This window comes from Aplidium turbinatum, chromosome 2, assembly GCF_918807975.1.
Source record: "Aplidium turbinatum chromosome 2, kaAplTurb1.1, whole genome shotgun sequence".
NCBI classification, from domain to species: domain Eukaryota; kingdom Metazoa; phylum Chordata; class Ascidiacea; order Aplousobranchia; family Polyclinidae; genus Aplidium; species Aplidium turbinatum.
Genome location: NC_137473.1, coordinates 38,933,300 through 38,945,877, shown reverse-complemented (window position 1 = coordinate 38,945,877; position 12,578 = coordinate 38,933,300). Strand labels below are relative to the sequence as shown.

At 37.3% G+C, this 12,578-nt stretch overlaps 1 protein-coding gene, 1 long non-coding RNA gene and 1 other non-coding gene across 3 annotated transcripts in view; 1 reads left to right on the top strand and 2 right to left on the bottom strand.

The window, feature by feature from the left end:
- Positions 1–1,021: 1,021 nt before the first annotated feature.
- On the bottom strand, positions 1,022–1,095 carry Trnar-ucu (transfer RNA arginine (anticodon UCU)). Its single transcript has one exon. It is a non-coding gene; the product is annotated as a tRNA-Arg (tRNA).
- Positions 1,096–5,041: 3,946 nt separating this feature from the next.
- The window catches only part of LOC145764281 (uncharacterized), a 30,976-nt gene continuing 23,439 nt past the window's right edge, over positions 5,042–12,578 (top strand). Inside the window, exon 1 of the mRNA XM_082575903.1 lies at positions 5,042–5,114. Coding sequence (XP_082432029.1) covers positions 5,042–5,114 — 73 coding nt within the window. The remainder of the gene's footprint in view (positions 5,115–12,578) is intronic.
- Positions 5,805–7,318, bottom strand: LOC145765654 (uncharacterized). Its single transcript, XR_014288599.1, has 4 exons — positions 7,046–7,318; positions 6,725–6,786; positions 6,413–6,580; positions 5,805–5,967 (listed from the first exon to the last, which is right to left on the bottom strand). It is a non-coding gene; the product is annotated as an uncharacterized LOC145765654 (long non-coding RNA).

Genomic DNA, 12,578 nt, shown 5'->3' with positions numbered 1-12,578 from the left:
ATGAAAAATATTTTAACCAATCAACGTTTAAATTTATCAACTCGTCTCAGGATCTTAAAATGCTATATCTGGTCGACCCTATTATACAGTTCTGAAACTTGGACAATATCACAAAAAATGGAGAAACGGATCGATGCCTTCGAGCTCTGGACATACAGGCAAATGTTAAAAATTTCATGGAAACAAAAAATCACTAACGATGAAGTACTCTCCAAATTCAATTCAAGCAAAATGCTCTTACAAACAGTCAAAAGAAGAAAATTGAAGTATTTCGGACACACAATAAGGCAAAATTCATTACAAAGATCATTAATAGAAGGGAAGATAAACGGTAAAAGAAGTAAAGGCAGACCAAGAATGATTTGGACAACAAACATCACAAAATGGACAAAATTAAGTTATGAATGTGCAGTACGCACAGCTCATGGTCGAGAACAATGGCGCATTGTATCCAACCCTCCAGACGAGGAAGGAACAAAATGATGATGATTAATTTAGTTGGTTAGATCTATGCTTGTGCTTTTCAACGATAGCAAATCTGTTGAAATTGAACAACAAATGAATAAATGGGAGACAATTTCCTTCTGGTGTGTTTCATTGCATTTCCACCCCGCATTTCCTCCTTCATAATAGTCCATTCCAATGTGTGTGACGTATTATGACGTCATCATTTTGTCAGGTTGACCAACAGGGCGTCTTGTGGAAGAGCACCAAGCTTCCTAACCTGACTGCTTTTGTTTATTTATTATATGAATAGCCTAACTGAAAATGAAACAAAAAAATTTTTGATTTGACGTGGTCTTTTGGCAAAACGATGCATTTTGATTACAGAAACAAGAGAAGATTATAATTAATTAACTAGTCAATCTGCTGACAAAAATGTGATTAGGTACGGTACCGTAGTGTTCAATGTTCATCGCAAGGATATAGTGACCCAGACGTATGCTCTGTGGCATTTTCAAATATTTGGTTAAAAAATTCACCTATCTGCAAAATTATATTTTCAAATGTTAAAAAGAAGCATCCCTGCCGGGACTCGAACCCGGAACCTCTGGATTAGAAGTCCAGCGCGCTAATCCATTGCGCCACAGAGACGACAAGACAAAAAGGCAAAATTTTTGAATTTAAAGAAAAGACACTGAGCACAACTCATTTAGTAAACCAATTTGTCTAACATTGATTCAGCATCTGCAGACGTTGAATCAATACAAAAAAGACTGATTTGCTGAATATTGAGATTTATCTCACATTTCCTTTGTTTTTGTCGTATTCAGGCTTACAACTGGTGGTCTAAGATTTAGATCAAGTGGACGGGGAGACAAAAAAGCCAATAATAGTACATAGCTACCTTTAGTGTCCTTCCATGACACAGCCGGATGCTCTTGAGCTGTGTCGAACCGGCGTCGTTTCGAGTCACGCATGCTCCTACTTTGTTACATTGTTTCAATAATAGCTGACTGAAGACGTGTTATCCAATTAGTTGACACAATCTTCAATAAAAAATGACATTCAAAGTTTCTTCTGTTTCTGTAAATACTGTATTTTTAGTAGATGTCATACATGAGTCACAGTGGCGTACGCAAGATTTTCTCAAGGGGGGGGGGGGGGAGGCCATTGAGAGTAGCGTAGCCAGGAATTTTGAAAGGGGGGATTTTGACGACCGGCGGGCGAAGCCCGACGGCGTTTTCGCTTAAGACGACACCCAGCGCCGGGGGGTCTGGGCGGCCTTCCCCAGAAAATTTTGAAAAATTACTTTGAATTTGGTGCATTCTGAGAGCATTTTCAACAAAAATGTGGGTATGAATATTCCTGTAAAATGGTGCTGTCAGGTGGCATAGCAAAAGGATAAGATCATGTTTTCTTCGGCATTTTTCGGAAATAAAGCTAAGTCTCTATGTTTTCTTGTTGTTAATTCCTGGCTGAGATGTTTGAATGTTTGGTAACTTATTGGCAAAACTCGCTCTTTTAATGCAGTTTTGTTTAAAATTAGGCAAGTTTTGTTTAGAGTGAAAGCATCATTCCTAAGCATAAAGAGACTGAAAGCATCATTCTCAATATCGTGACGTCACACGCGTGCCAAAGTGGGGTTGTAACCCCCGACCCCCCCCCCTGGCTACGCCACTGGCCATTGATATCCCAGACGTCTTCATGATATCCCAGTATGGTTTTAGTTTAGACTTTATCCATTTCTCTCTCACTAATAACTATAAAAGGCTTACAGAACACTATGCTACATTGGCATACCTGGGGTGGGGTAGGTGGATTGGGCCATGTATTTCGTATTGGCTTAGTCTATAAAACAACATTGTTACAGTAATTGCTTTGACAGAGCAATGCAAAACATATTAAATGCCTTTATCTACGTCGTTAACTACAAAACATTTTTAAGGGAGGGAGGGCCATGGCCCAATGCCCCCCCCCCCCCCCCTGCGTACGCCACTGCATGAGTGATATTCATAAACCTGCTATAATTCAATTCAATTTATTTTTCTTTGTCAGAATGCAAAAGAAATGATATTGTGAAAAAGAAATACAGCAACAAAACCAACAAAAGAAAAAGGTGGAAATCCATAATGGTTTAAGACGTGCATGAAAAGATCTAAAAATATTGCGGTATATGCATCGATAAATATAGTTAAACAGGCCACCAAACCTGCTACTTTAAAACAAGTAGTAGATGAGTTAGTTAAGAATCAGTCGCTTCCTCGTTCCTGAAACAGCGTGAGCCTTATGATTTAGCTGTGAAGGCTACATGATATTTTAAATGGGACTTTACGGATATGGTAGCCTATCCATAATTCCAAAAGCAACTAACTTGAAATTAGAAATTTCAAGTTATCACAACAGTTTATTCAATTGCCTTCTTTTTTTAATAAAAACACTCATTCTTAGGGCCCGCAAAAGTCAATACAGTCAAAAAATTTTAAGGACCTCGTCTGCCACAATTAAAGAATGAAGTTCTTTTCAGCACCTAGGGGAGTGTTTCCAAGAAGTTTATATGTCAAAATAAAGTTAAAATTGACAACAAAGTCAAAATTTTCAATAAAGTCAAAAATTTTCAAATTATGGCTTTTGACAGACTTTTTGTGTTTCTTGAGAGTAATTTTTGTCAAAATCTTCGTGGAAGCATTGTAAATCAGGAACTGCGACACAATTAAACCATATTAGGCCTACAGTATATAACCCATAGCCTAAAAGCAGAATATATGTCACAACGCCCACTTGGATCAGCAGTAACTTTTATCGCAAATTGTCCATTGTTTATCCATTGTTACGTATTTTAACAATTCTCATAAAACACTTCCTCTTCACAAACGTGGTTATTTCGAAGATCAACTGTTTGGATTTTAGGAATAGGCCTAGCTTACTGACATTCTGCAATACAAAAAGCCTAAGTAAGCTAAATCGTCTTCAGATTTAGACCTTTGTCGAAATTTTGCTGATGAATTTAATTTACCATGCGGAGAAAATCGAGACAAAGTGCCCTTTCCACAAGGACAAAATAACACAAGCTAGGCCTACCTAAAATTATCGCCAAAAAACACGACGCACTTTTTATAACCCATAAAACACCTTAACTTTTCGACAAAATATTATGTTTGGGTAACATGGCAGGCCTATCAATTCAAAGAAGACTGTGGCCTCTACAAATAAGCAATTTCGTTAAATCAAAATAAAGTCAAAGTTTGATAAAAATAAAGTAAAAAAAATTGTTTTTTGGTCAAAATAAAAATGTTCCTACTCATTCTCCTCTGAGAATATTGACCCTTTAAACTTATAGATAAATGAATTTCTATACACCAGCACAAATTCTGGCGAAATAACGCCAGCGGACCACATGTAACAGCAAATTGAATGTGATCCAACCCCCCCCCCCCCCCCCCCCCTTGAGCAAAACTTGCAAAGACCTCCGTCCTAAAAACTAATATATTTGTTTGTTTCTGGTTAGATAATTTCGTACGCAACCAAGAAAAAAAGGAATAGAGAAAACTAGTTGATGCAGACAACGGCGCTTTGCAAAAAAGGATATTAGCAACAAACGCCCTATCAAAGGACAATGCATTGCTTAACTTGCACGAAACTACAGAATAGATTCTGCTCAAGAAAAGTTGTTGGACAAGTAATAAAGAATCATCGCCTTGGGCAAAACTATTTTTTCTCCAGCTGAGATCAACGCCAATGATTCGATCACTTCACCTAGGAAAGCTAAACGCAATACCAAAAAACAAATCTTCTGACAAGTATATTACTTGAAGTACCTAACAGCTAGGCTATTACTGAAGTGCAAGATATTGGCAAAAATATTTTAAAACTTCGTTGTTGGCAATAGTTTCAACAAAAAGTTGATTTATTTCAAAGCAGGAAATCAGGAGTTTTATTGAATTATAACGCATCGTTAGTAAGTTATAACTTGTCCAAACAAGATGAAAACCACCGGTAGGCCTACGTTAAAAAGATGTTCAAAACTGATCAACAATAGGTGATGGTGAGTCCCATATTTCATCCGAGCATCGGAAGATGAGGTTCTCACGCCATGGGTTCTTATTGTACTAATCCATAGGCACTTACGAAAGAAGGGTGACCAGTTCCTTTTCTCGGCAGATTAACGATGATGGTGACTCCAACATGTAATTTCTGGGGCACTTTGACTTAGACAACCACATGTTTTTTTCGGTGCCTTTACACGGTGTAGCTTCAATAGCCTATAAATAAAAGCAGCTATACTGTAGGCTATTTACATTTTCTGCTATTGTAGCCTAACCAGTAGAATACTGTGCATTCAATCGAATGAGAGTTACAACCAACTGAACTAAACTGGACTGACTGATTGATACCATAGAAAGAGATTTCAAGAAAGCCCTTGTCCGTCGTTATGAGGTCAGCCAACACTTTTAAAGCAGATCAATAGTCTTCACTTGCATAATGCCACAATTTGCCCACGTCCGTTACATTTCTTGAATAAACTGTTATTCTAACAAATAATTCTTTGTAAAAGGTATTCGCAACTATTATTGCACTAAACCTGATGTAAAAGGGAGGGATGAAATTTAAAATAATTTGCTTATCATTAAGTTTGCTGACCATAGCTGTCGCCCAAGAAGAAAGCAACCAAGGTGAGTATTTAAAAAAAAAACAGGATGATACATTTAGACTTAGGTTACGTAGCCGACAACTGCTTAATAATTTTTACTTACACAAGCATTAACATTTACGCACTACACTGTTAAAAAATTTTACTGTCCTTTGGACAGGCAGCAAAATAACTTCCTAAGTAGTAATTTTATTTACTGTAATGGAAGTATTTTTACTTCCGTTGACAGTCATATTTTTAATGTTTCTGATCAGTAAAAATACTGCTCTGGATAGTCATTTTTTAAATGTTTCTGATCAGTAAAATTACTGCTCTGGATAGTCATTTTTTAAATGTTTCTGATCAGTAAAATTACTGGTCTGGATAGTCATTTTTTAAATGTTTCTGATCAGTAGAATTACTGCTCCGGATAGTCATTTTTTAAATGTTTCTGATCAGTAAAATTACTGCTCTGGACAGGCAGCAAAATAACTTCCCGAATAGTTTTTGTGACAAACGGCATTATGAGAGTAAAATGACTTTCTCTACAAGTAAATATTACACACGTGCATTTGCAGATATAAATTTATTGTGTACAGCAGACCTCACTGGCGACAATGTTTCACAATATATCTCTCAAGATGTTACAAGTATAGCTATTTGTTTGATGTTTCACGAACACGTGAATTCGCTTTTTTAACTGCAGAGTTCAGCCAAGGCTATATTTCGGCGAAGCATGAAGCAGCAGCGACTGAACAGTGAATTTCTTGACTTGCTTCAATCTTCATAACAAACATCCCTGCCGAAGCATGACCTCGTTGCACAGTCGGAGTACTTTAGGGTGCACATCTCACTTTTTCTTGTCATGACGGATGACCCCAATGCGAGCAAAGTATCTGAGGAAACAACACAAGTTATATCAGTGGATCTTTTCAAATTTGACCGTGATATTTAGCAATGTTTGTAACTACACCACAATACCATCGTGTAGTGAAACCTTCAAATTGATCAGAATGCGTTGTCACTTCCACAAACCTTAGAATAATCGTCATCCTCTGGAGTTGTGGCTTGGAACTTGCGTACATAACTAGTATTAACAGTTTAACACCTCTAATAATCAGTCTGGATGGCCGAGTGGTCTAAGACGCAATCCCTCCGGTAATGGGTGCAGTTCTTACTAGCTGCAGTAGAGAGACACTGTCAAGAACTTCGTGGATTTGAATCCCACTCCAGCCAGACCAGCTTGTCACTGGTATGAATGACTTTGTGAAGGAGGGAGTTCCATTATTGTTATTCCTTAGCTCATACATAAACAATTAAACACATTACAGGTTTACATACCTCTGTATAAACTCCAGACTTGCAGCTGCACTATCTGGATATGACATTGCAAAGACGTAATATGAGCAGAAGAAGTAAGCCAGCGCTACAAAAAAAAGGACTTGGTTTCCATTGCAAGGTTGCCTTCGATGAATACGAGAAACTTCACTGCACTGGCAAGAGTGGGCCCTGCAGATGCAATGAGGCACAAATGAAACTACGAAGACTGAAATTAGTGCATATTTACATTTACCAACTTCATATTTAGGTGAGCAATTCAAAAGTTCACTTGTACATCAGTCAAAATTGTACAAACGCTCATTCACAACTTACCAAAACACACAATTATTGGATGCTGGTACACGAGTTTCTTCAAACTGGGAGATAGCTGAATCCTACAAATTGAATTTAACATTTTTAAGATATTGAAAATAATACAAACATTGTCAAACACTCATATAGCCGCACTCTTATCGCTAAGAAGGCAATGAAATAGAATTTATTAGCAGTAGTAGCATGGTGTTCATATCACACAAGTTATATATAAGCTATACATAAATTTGCAAAGTATGTGTCAGATGTTCTTCCGGTAATGGGAAGGTTGGGTATTAAAAAATCTGTGCTTGCAAGTAAATAATAATAAATGTACGTTACCTCAAAGCATTGATAAATCGCTGAGCAATCTTCTTTAAAATATGTTGTAATCAGTTCCACTAATCCCACTGAGATGGCAAGTTGTCTCCCAGCCGCCAGTTGTCTCCCGGCACATCATAAATGCACAAGGATAATATCCAAGTATCAAGTTATTCAATGAAATGAAATACAACACATGCTCAGGAAAGCATGAAAAAACCTAAATTGGTTTAAAACATGTATTATGAGACGTTGTCACGAATAATACCGGTAATAAGTACTGGTCCTCTTCCTGTAGCCTAATGGGGATTTTTCCTTCTTGATCTTTGGCCAGGGCTGAGGGTCTATCGTTTACCACCCTGGACCTTCTGCTCAAATTATTCATGCTGGTCACACACGAAAGATCAGCCTACCACAAGTTTTATCACCACAGCTGGATAAACCACTCAATTATTTAGTTCTCACTTTTTAACAGTCCTGGGCATTGACTAGGCCTATAAACTGCAACTGACGGCAGATGTTTCACTCTGAGGTAAAATGGAGTTGCATCTCTAATGTCGTTACTCCCTGGCTACTCATGGGCAAGGCGTAGCACCAGATATGGCAGATATACTCTCTAGCTAGGGTCACAGCTTGTTTTTTTAAAACTGTGTAGGCTACCTAATATTTTCTCATTTTGAAGACAGTTGCAGCCGCCATGCCTAGTAATCTTTTGGCAGTGGCTATTTGACCGGCGCCGGTCTTTGAATCTGAAACACTATTTGACCGGTCATGACATCACTATACAGGCACCTTTTTCTTTTTCTCTTACAAAGCAAAAGACGAAAAGCGCGTATATAAGTTCTAAATTTGACAATTTTATTCAACTTGATCCGTGGCGCGTGCGATACTTCGCCGACTCCTATTCTAGAGGGAATGAGTTCGATACTACCCGGAAGCATTCTTTTTTTTTTTAACTAAATTTTGACCCAAAGTGCATTTTGTAGTCAATTTTTAATTTGAGTTGCATTACATTTACATACCATTACCATTTTTTTAAAAGAAGCATTGTATATAACTAACTTGTTGAGAGCAAAAGTGTAATGCTTCGTTCGGCACACACGGTCACATCAATCAATCATTTTATTTTTGTCATTAACGCGTCCGGGACGAAAAAGATACTAACTACAAAAATCGATATAGACCTACCAGCACATTAATGAACGGGAAAAGGTGGTAAAACCTTTGAAAGGTTTAAAACGTGCCTGAATGAAAAATTATGTAGTAGGCTATATATCAGTAGTTAGCACGGCCACAAACGGAAAATTACCCAGAGAAATTCTCAAATTCCAGCAAATTAAAAAAACTCTAACTTTATTACTCACATTTGAAAAGACATAAGAAATTGGGCTGTAGGCAACTGAAATTAAAAATTGACTACAAAAATGCACTTTGCGTCAAAATTTAGTTAAAGAAAAAAGAACGCTTCCGGGTAGTATCAAACTCATTCCCTCTAGAATAGAAGCCGGCGAAGTTATCGCACGCACCATGTATCGAGTTGAATAAACTTGTCGAATTTAGAACTTATACACGCGCTTCTCGTCTTTTGCTTTGAAAGAGAAAAAGGTGCCTGTATAGTGATGTCATGACCGGTCAAATAGTGTTTCAGATTCAAAGACCGGCGCCGGTCAAATAGCCACTGCCTAATCTTTTTATAGTACGATTCCAACACTGGATCTTCCAATCCAGAGTCCGAATGCTAGAAGCTACTACAACAGAGCTCGACTACTTCAAAATTGTGTGTTCAGTAGGCTACAATACTGGTATACTGGGAAGATGTGTTAGGTAGTTCTTCACATTGACTCAGGGGTGCAGTGGTTAGAAAATTGTAGGGAGGGGGCAGAGCCTCACTGCATTGACTGACAGACCGACCTGCCTGATCTAAGTCATTTTTGTTCAGTGCATATTGCTTAACTATGTAATTTCGTAGCAGTTTAATGCAGTTAACTTACTAAAAGCATCGAAATAAATTAATTTCAATGGTACGCTATTGTTCTCATTTGTCCATGGTAAACATTATAAAAAAAATCAGCAAAGATACCATTTGTAGGATTAAACTTGTTACCTGTTCAGTGATACAGGTTTAACGATGCTACTTTTGCTATTGACACGCTTCCTCTGTCTATCTGAAACTTATGACTGCAACAAAACCAGCTGTAACTAAGTTACTGCACTATTCCTGCAACCATGCTTGATGCTTGCATCCTTGCACATGCTCAGTTGTCAGACTCAGTGTTGCCAGATGCTTAGCACCAAAAAGTAAATAAAATTTCACCAGAGTGCATACAACTTCACCAGATATGTAAAACACCCTAAATAAAACAATTTTGCCTAAAAATACAAATACTTTTTAAGACATAAGACACTGCCGTCACGCATGCGCAAACCTCTTGCAAAACGTTTTCTATACGAGCGGGGATTTTTCGCTTAAAAGTTTAAAAAAACTTAAAAGTTTAAAAAAACTTGAAAAAAAAGATTGGGGGAAAATTTCACTAGATTTCACCAGAAAGTTTTCTGGTCCCAAAGTCAAAAAATTTGGCATCAAAGGCCTCTAAAATTGAATTTCACCAGAATTTTTTTAAATTTGTTATCCTATTTCCCCATCTGGCAACGCTAATCAGACTCTGCAAATTCTGAGCGGGAAGGCGGGAAATTGAGCGCGGACCAGGATAACATTCGCCAGCCCATTGGCTGACGACTGATAAGTGATAATAATTCTCGGGTTTTAGTCAGAGAGTCGAACCGTTTGACTATAAAACTCGGGTTCGGTTCGACTCTCTAGTACTTTCAGTGCATTTTTAAGGAACCAATATTACAAACAATTAAAACATTTTTGTTGGAAGCCCGTGAGTTCGGATCTCTAGCAAACTTTTCTTCCAGTCATGATTGTTTCAATTAACCCACGAACTCTATATTGCTGGCCAAGGTAGCCTATATCAGATATCAAAACAGAAAGGCATGACATAACGTAGCATCCCACTGTTTCGAGAATGTGCTGGTGTGACCGTAAATATGTTGACCGGAAAAAAGGTTGACGTTTCGTAGAAGTGCTAAATATATTGCTGCACAGGAGTATAGTAGCCTAAATAACGGTGTTAATAAAATGTTACTGCCCATGTACCCTACCGTACCTATAGTACAATTACTGCCAATGCAAGTTAAAAAAAAAACTATAAAAAGTCAGTAAAATTTTACTATTTTTGTCAGTAAAATTGCAAAACACTTTCACAGACCAGTAAATTCACTTCCAAAAAAGAAGTGAAATCATCTACTACGAAAAGAAGTAAAATTTAAAACTGCTCAATCAGTGATTCTACTACATTTGGAGTAAAAAAACGTCTTTGTCTAGTAAATATACCACAAAATGGCCAGTAATTTCAAATACTGTAACAAGATAGTAATATTCTACTGCTCTTTTGACAGTAAAATTACGAAAATTTTTAACAGTGTAGTGAAATGGCCAGGATGTTGGATATAGACAGCCAACACGCTCGCATTGACAAGGGTGGTCTTAGATATCCATTTTAGACATTTAAAGATAACCAAAGTTTGTAATTTGATTGTAAACATTTTTTGAAATATTAGGCTACTGTAAAATAGAAAACGTTAGTCAGACAAAATAATTGTAAGTTACTTTATTGTTAATGTTATGTTTTTTAAAGAAATATTGAACTTACAAATTTTATATTGCCATTATAAAAAATGCTAATGTGTAACAAGATAGCCTAACTATAGGACTATAAACTAAATGTGAGCTACTCAACAACCATAGTGTCACATAACGCATAAATTTTACCATATACTTTCTCACTAAATAGTCTGGTTTAAAAAACATAGCCTAATACATAAGAATTGATCTATTATGACCAAAAATACTTAGATTGACCAATAACCTTCTACTTTTTTGTTGAACTGACTGATGAACTTGAAAGCTCATTTTGTCTTGCCGTAAAGTTAAAAAGTTATCGGCTCCTGAAAGATTATGAAGTCAACGTTGGGTGTCTTTGATTCGAATTTGCAAGCATAAAATAAGTGCCATGCATAAGCTAAAATAGGTGAAAGTGTGAGCATGAAACAAAAAGGCTTGTGACTGGCAGACTCTAATGCAAATCACTGCATTGTCAACATGTTAAATATTTATTTCTAGAAAATGTTAAAGAGTTTTCTTTTTGCTATTATGATGAAAGTGAACTTTTATTTTCGCTGCATTGAAAGGATTTTCAGGTCGACATTAAAACTTCCACGCCCCATTTTTTTTAAACAGGCCCATGACTTGAGAAATACTATCACAAAATATTTCAGGCGCAGCCACTGAAAAAGTAAGGCCCACCAATAGATGCCGGAGGGATGGGGCGAGATAGTGCTCACACGGCTTCACTGATGATTATTGCTACGATGCCAATAATGAGCGTATTGTTATGTGTTTCTAAAATACTGTATGGCATGTTACAATGTGTAAAAACTGCAGTAAGTTGTTGGCTTCAGCTTGATCGCCATCCTGGCTGAGAACTCCTGCTTGGTTGGTTTGGTAAGTTTTGAATTTTTATCCTTGGACTGACAAAGCCTTGATAGGATATTCCTGGTAGCTTCGCATACTTGTAGAAGCTCTTGAGTCTTGATGCAGGGCCGGTTACCGAGATTGGCAGAGTGTTGTTGTTGCAGAAAACATTTTCCATCCACCAGGTGTCCCTGGAATGGAGAGCAGTCCTGAAATGCGTGTTCAAGCGCACACACTGTGAGCCGAACCAGTCGGGCGCTTATCTAACCACTAAGCTAACGGACTGCTTGCTTACGTTCGTAAAAGTGAACGTCAGTAGCCTAGGTGGGGAGTAGAGAGGGAAGTAGCTTGCTAGTGTCGTCGTGTCGAGTTGACTACATAAAAGGGATGCAGCCAGAAGTTGATCGAACAACTTTTGCGGATCTTTTGTGCTGTCCGGCAAGCGTGGATGTATGAATTTCGGTTATAGGCAAATTGTTCGTAAGCAATTGTTCGTAAAGAAATTGTTCGTAATTGTTCGTAAAACAATTGTTCGTAAACTGTTTTTCGTAAAATGAAATTCGTAAAACAATTCTTCGTAAAGCATTTCTTCGTATACATCAAATTTTAACTGCATGCACAAAAAAATGTTTTAGGAAGAATTGTTTTACGAAGAATTAATTTTACGAACAATTGCTTACGAACAATTTGCCTATAACCGAAATTCATACATCCACGCTTGCCGGACAGCACAAAAGATCCGCAACAAAGATCTTAGCACAAATCCAGCACAAAAGATCTTACGAACAATTGCTTTACGAACAATTTCTTACGAACAATTTGTCGGACACCATGAATTTCTTATTATAGTGTTGATATCCAAAAAAGCAAGTCAGCAGGAACAATGGAAAAGGGATTATATTTTAATGCATAAAGAACAGCTTAGCCTAACGCTTCTCATCTGAAAGAAAATGCATCAACTCAGATTTGAACTGAGGATCGTGGTGGACAACTATCTGCTAGAATGTTCTCAAAGAT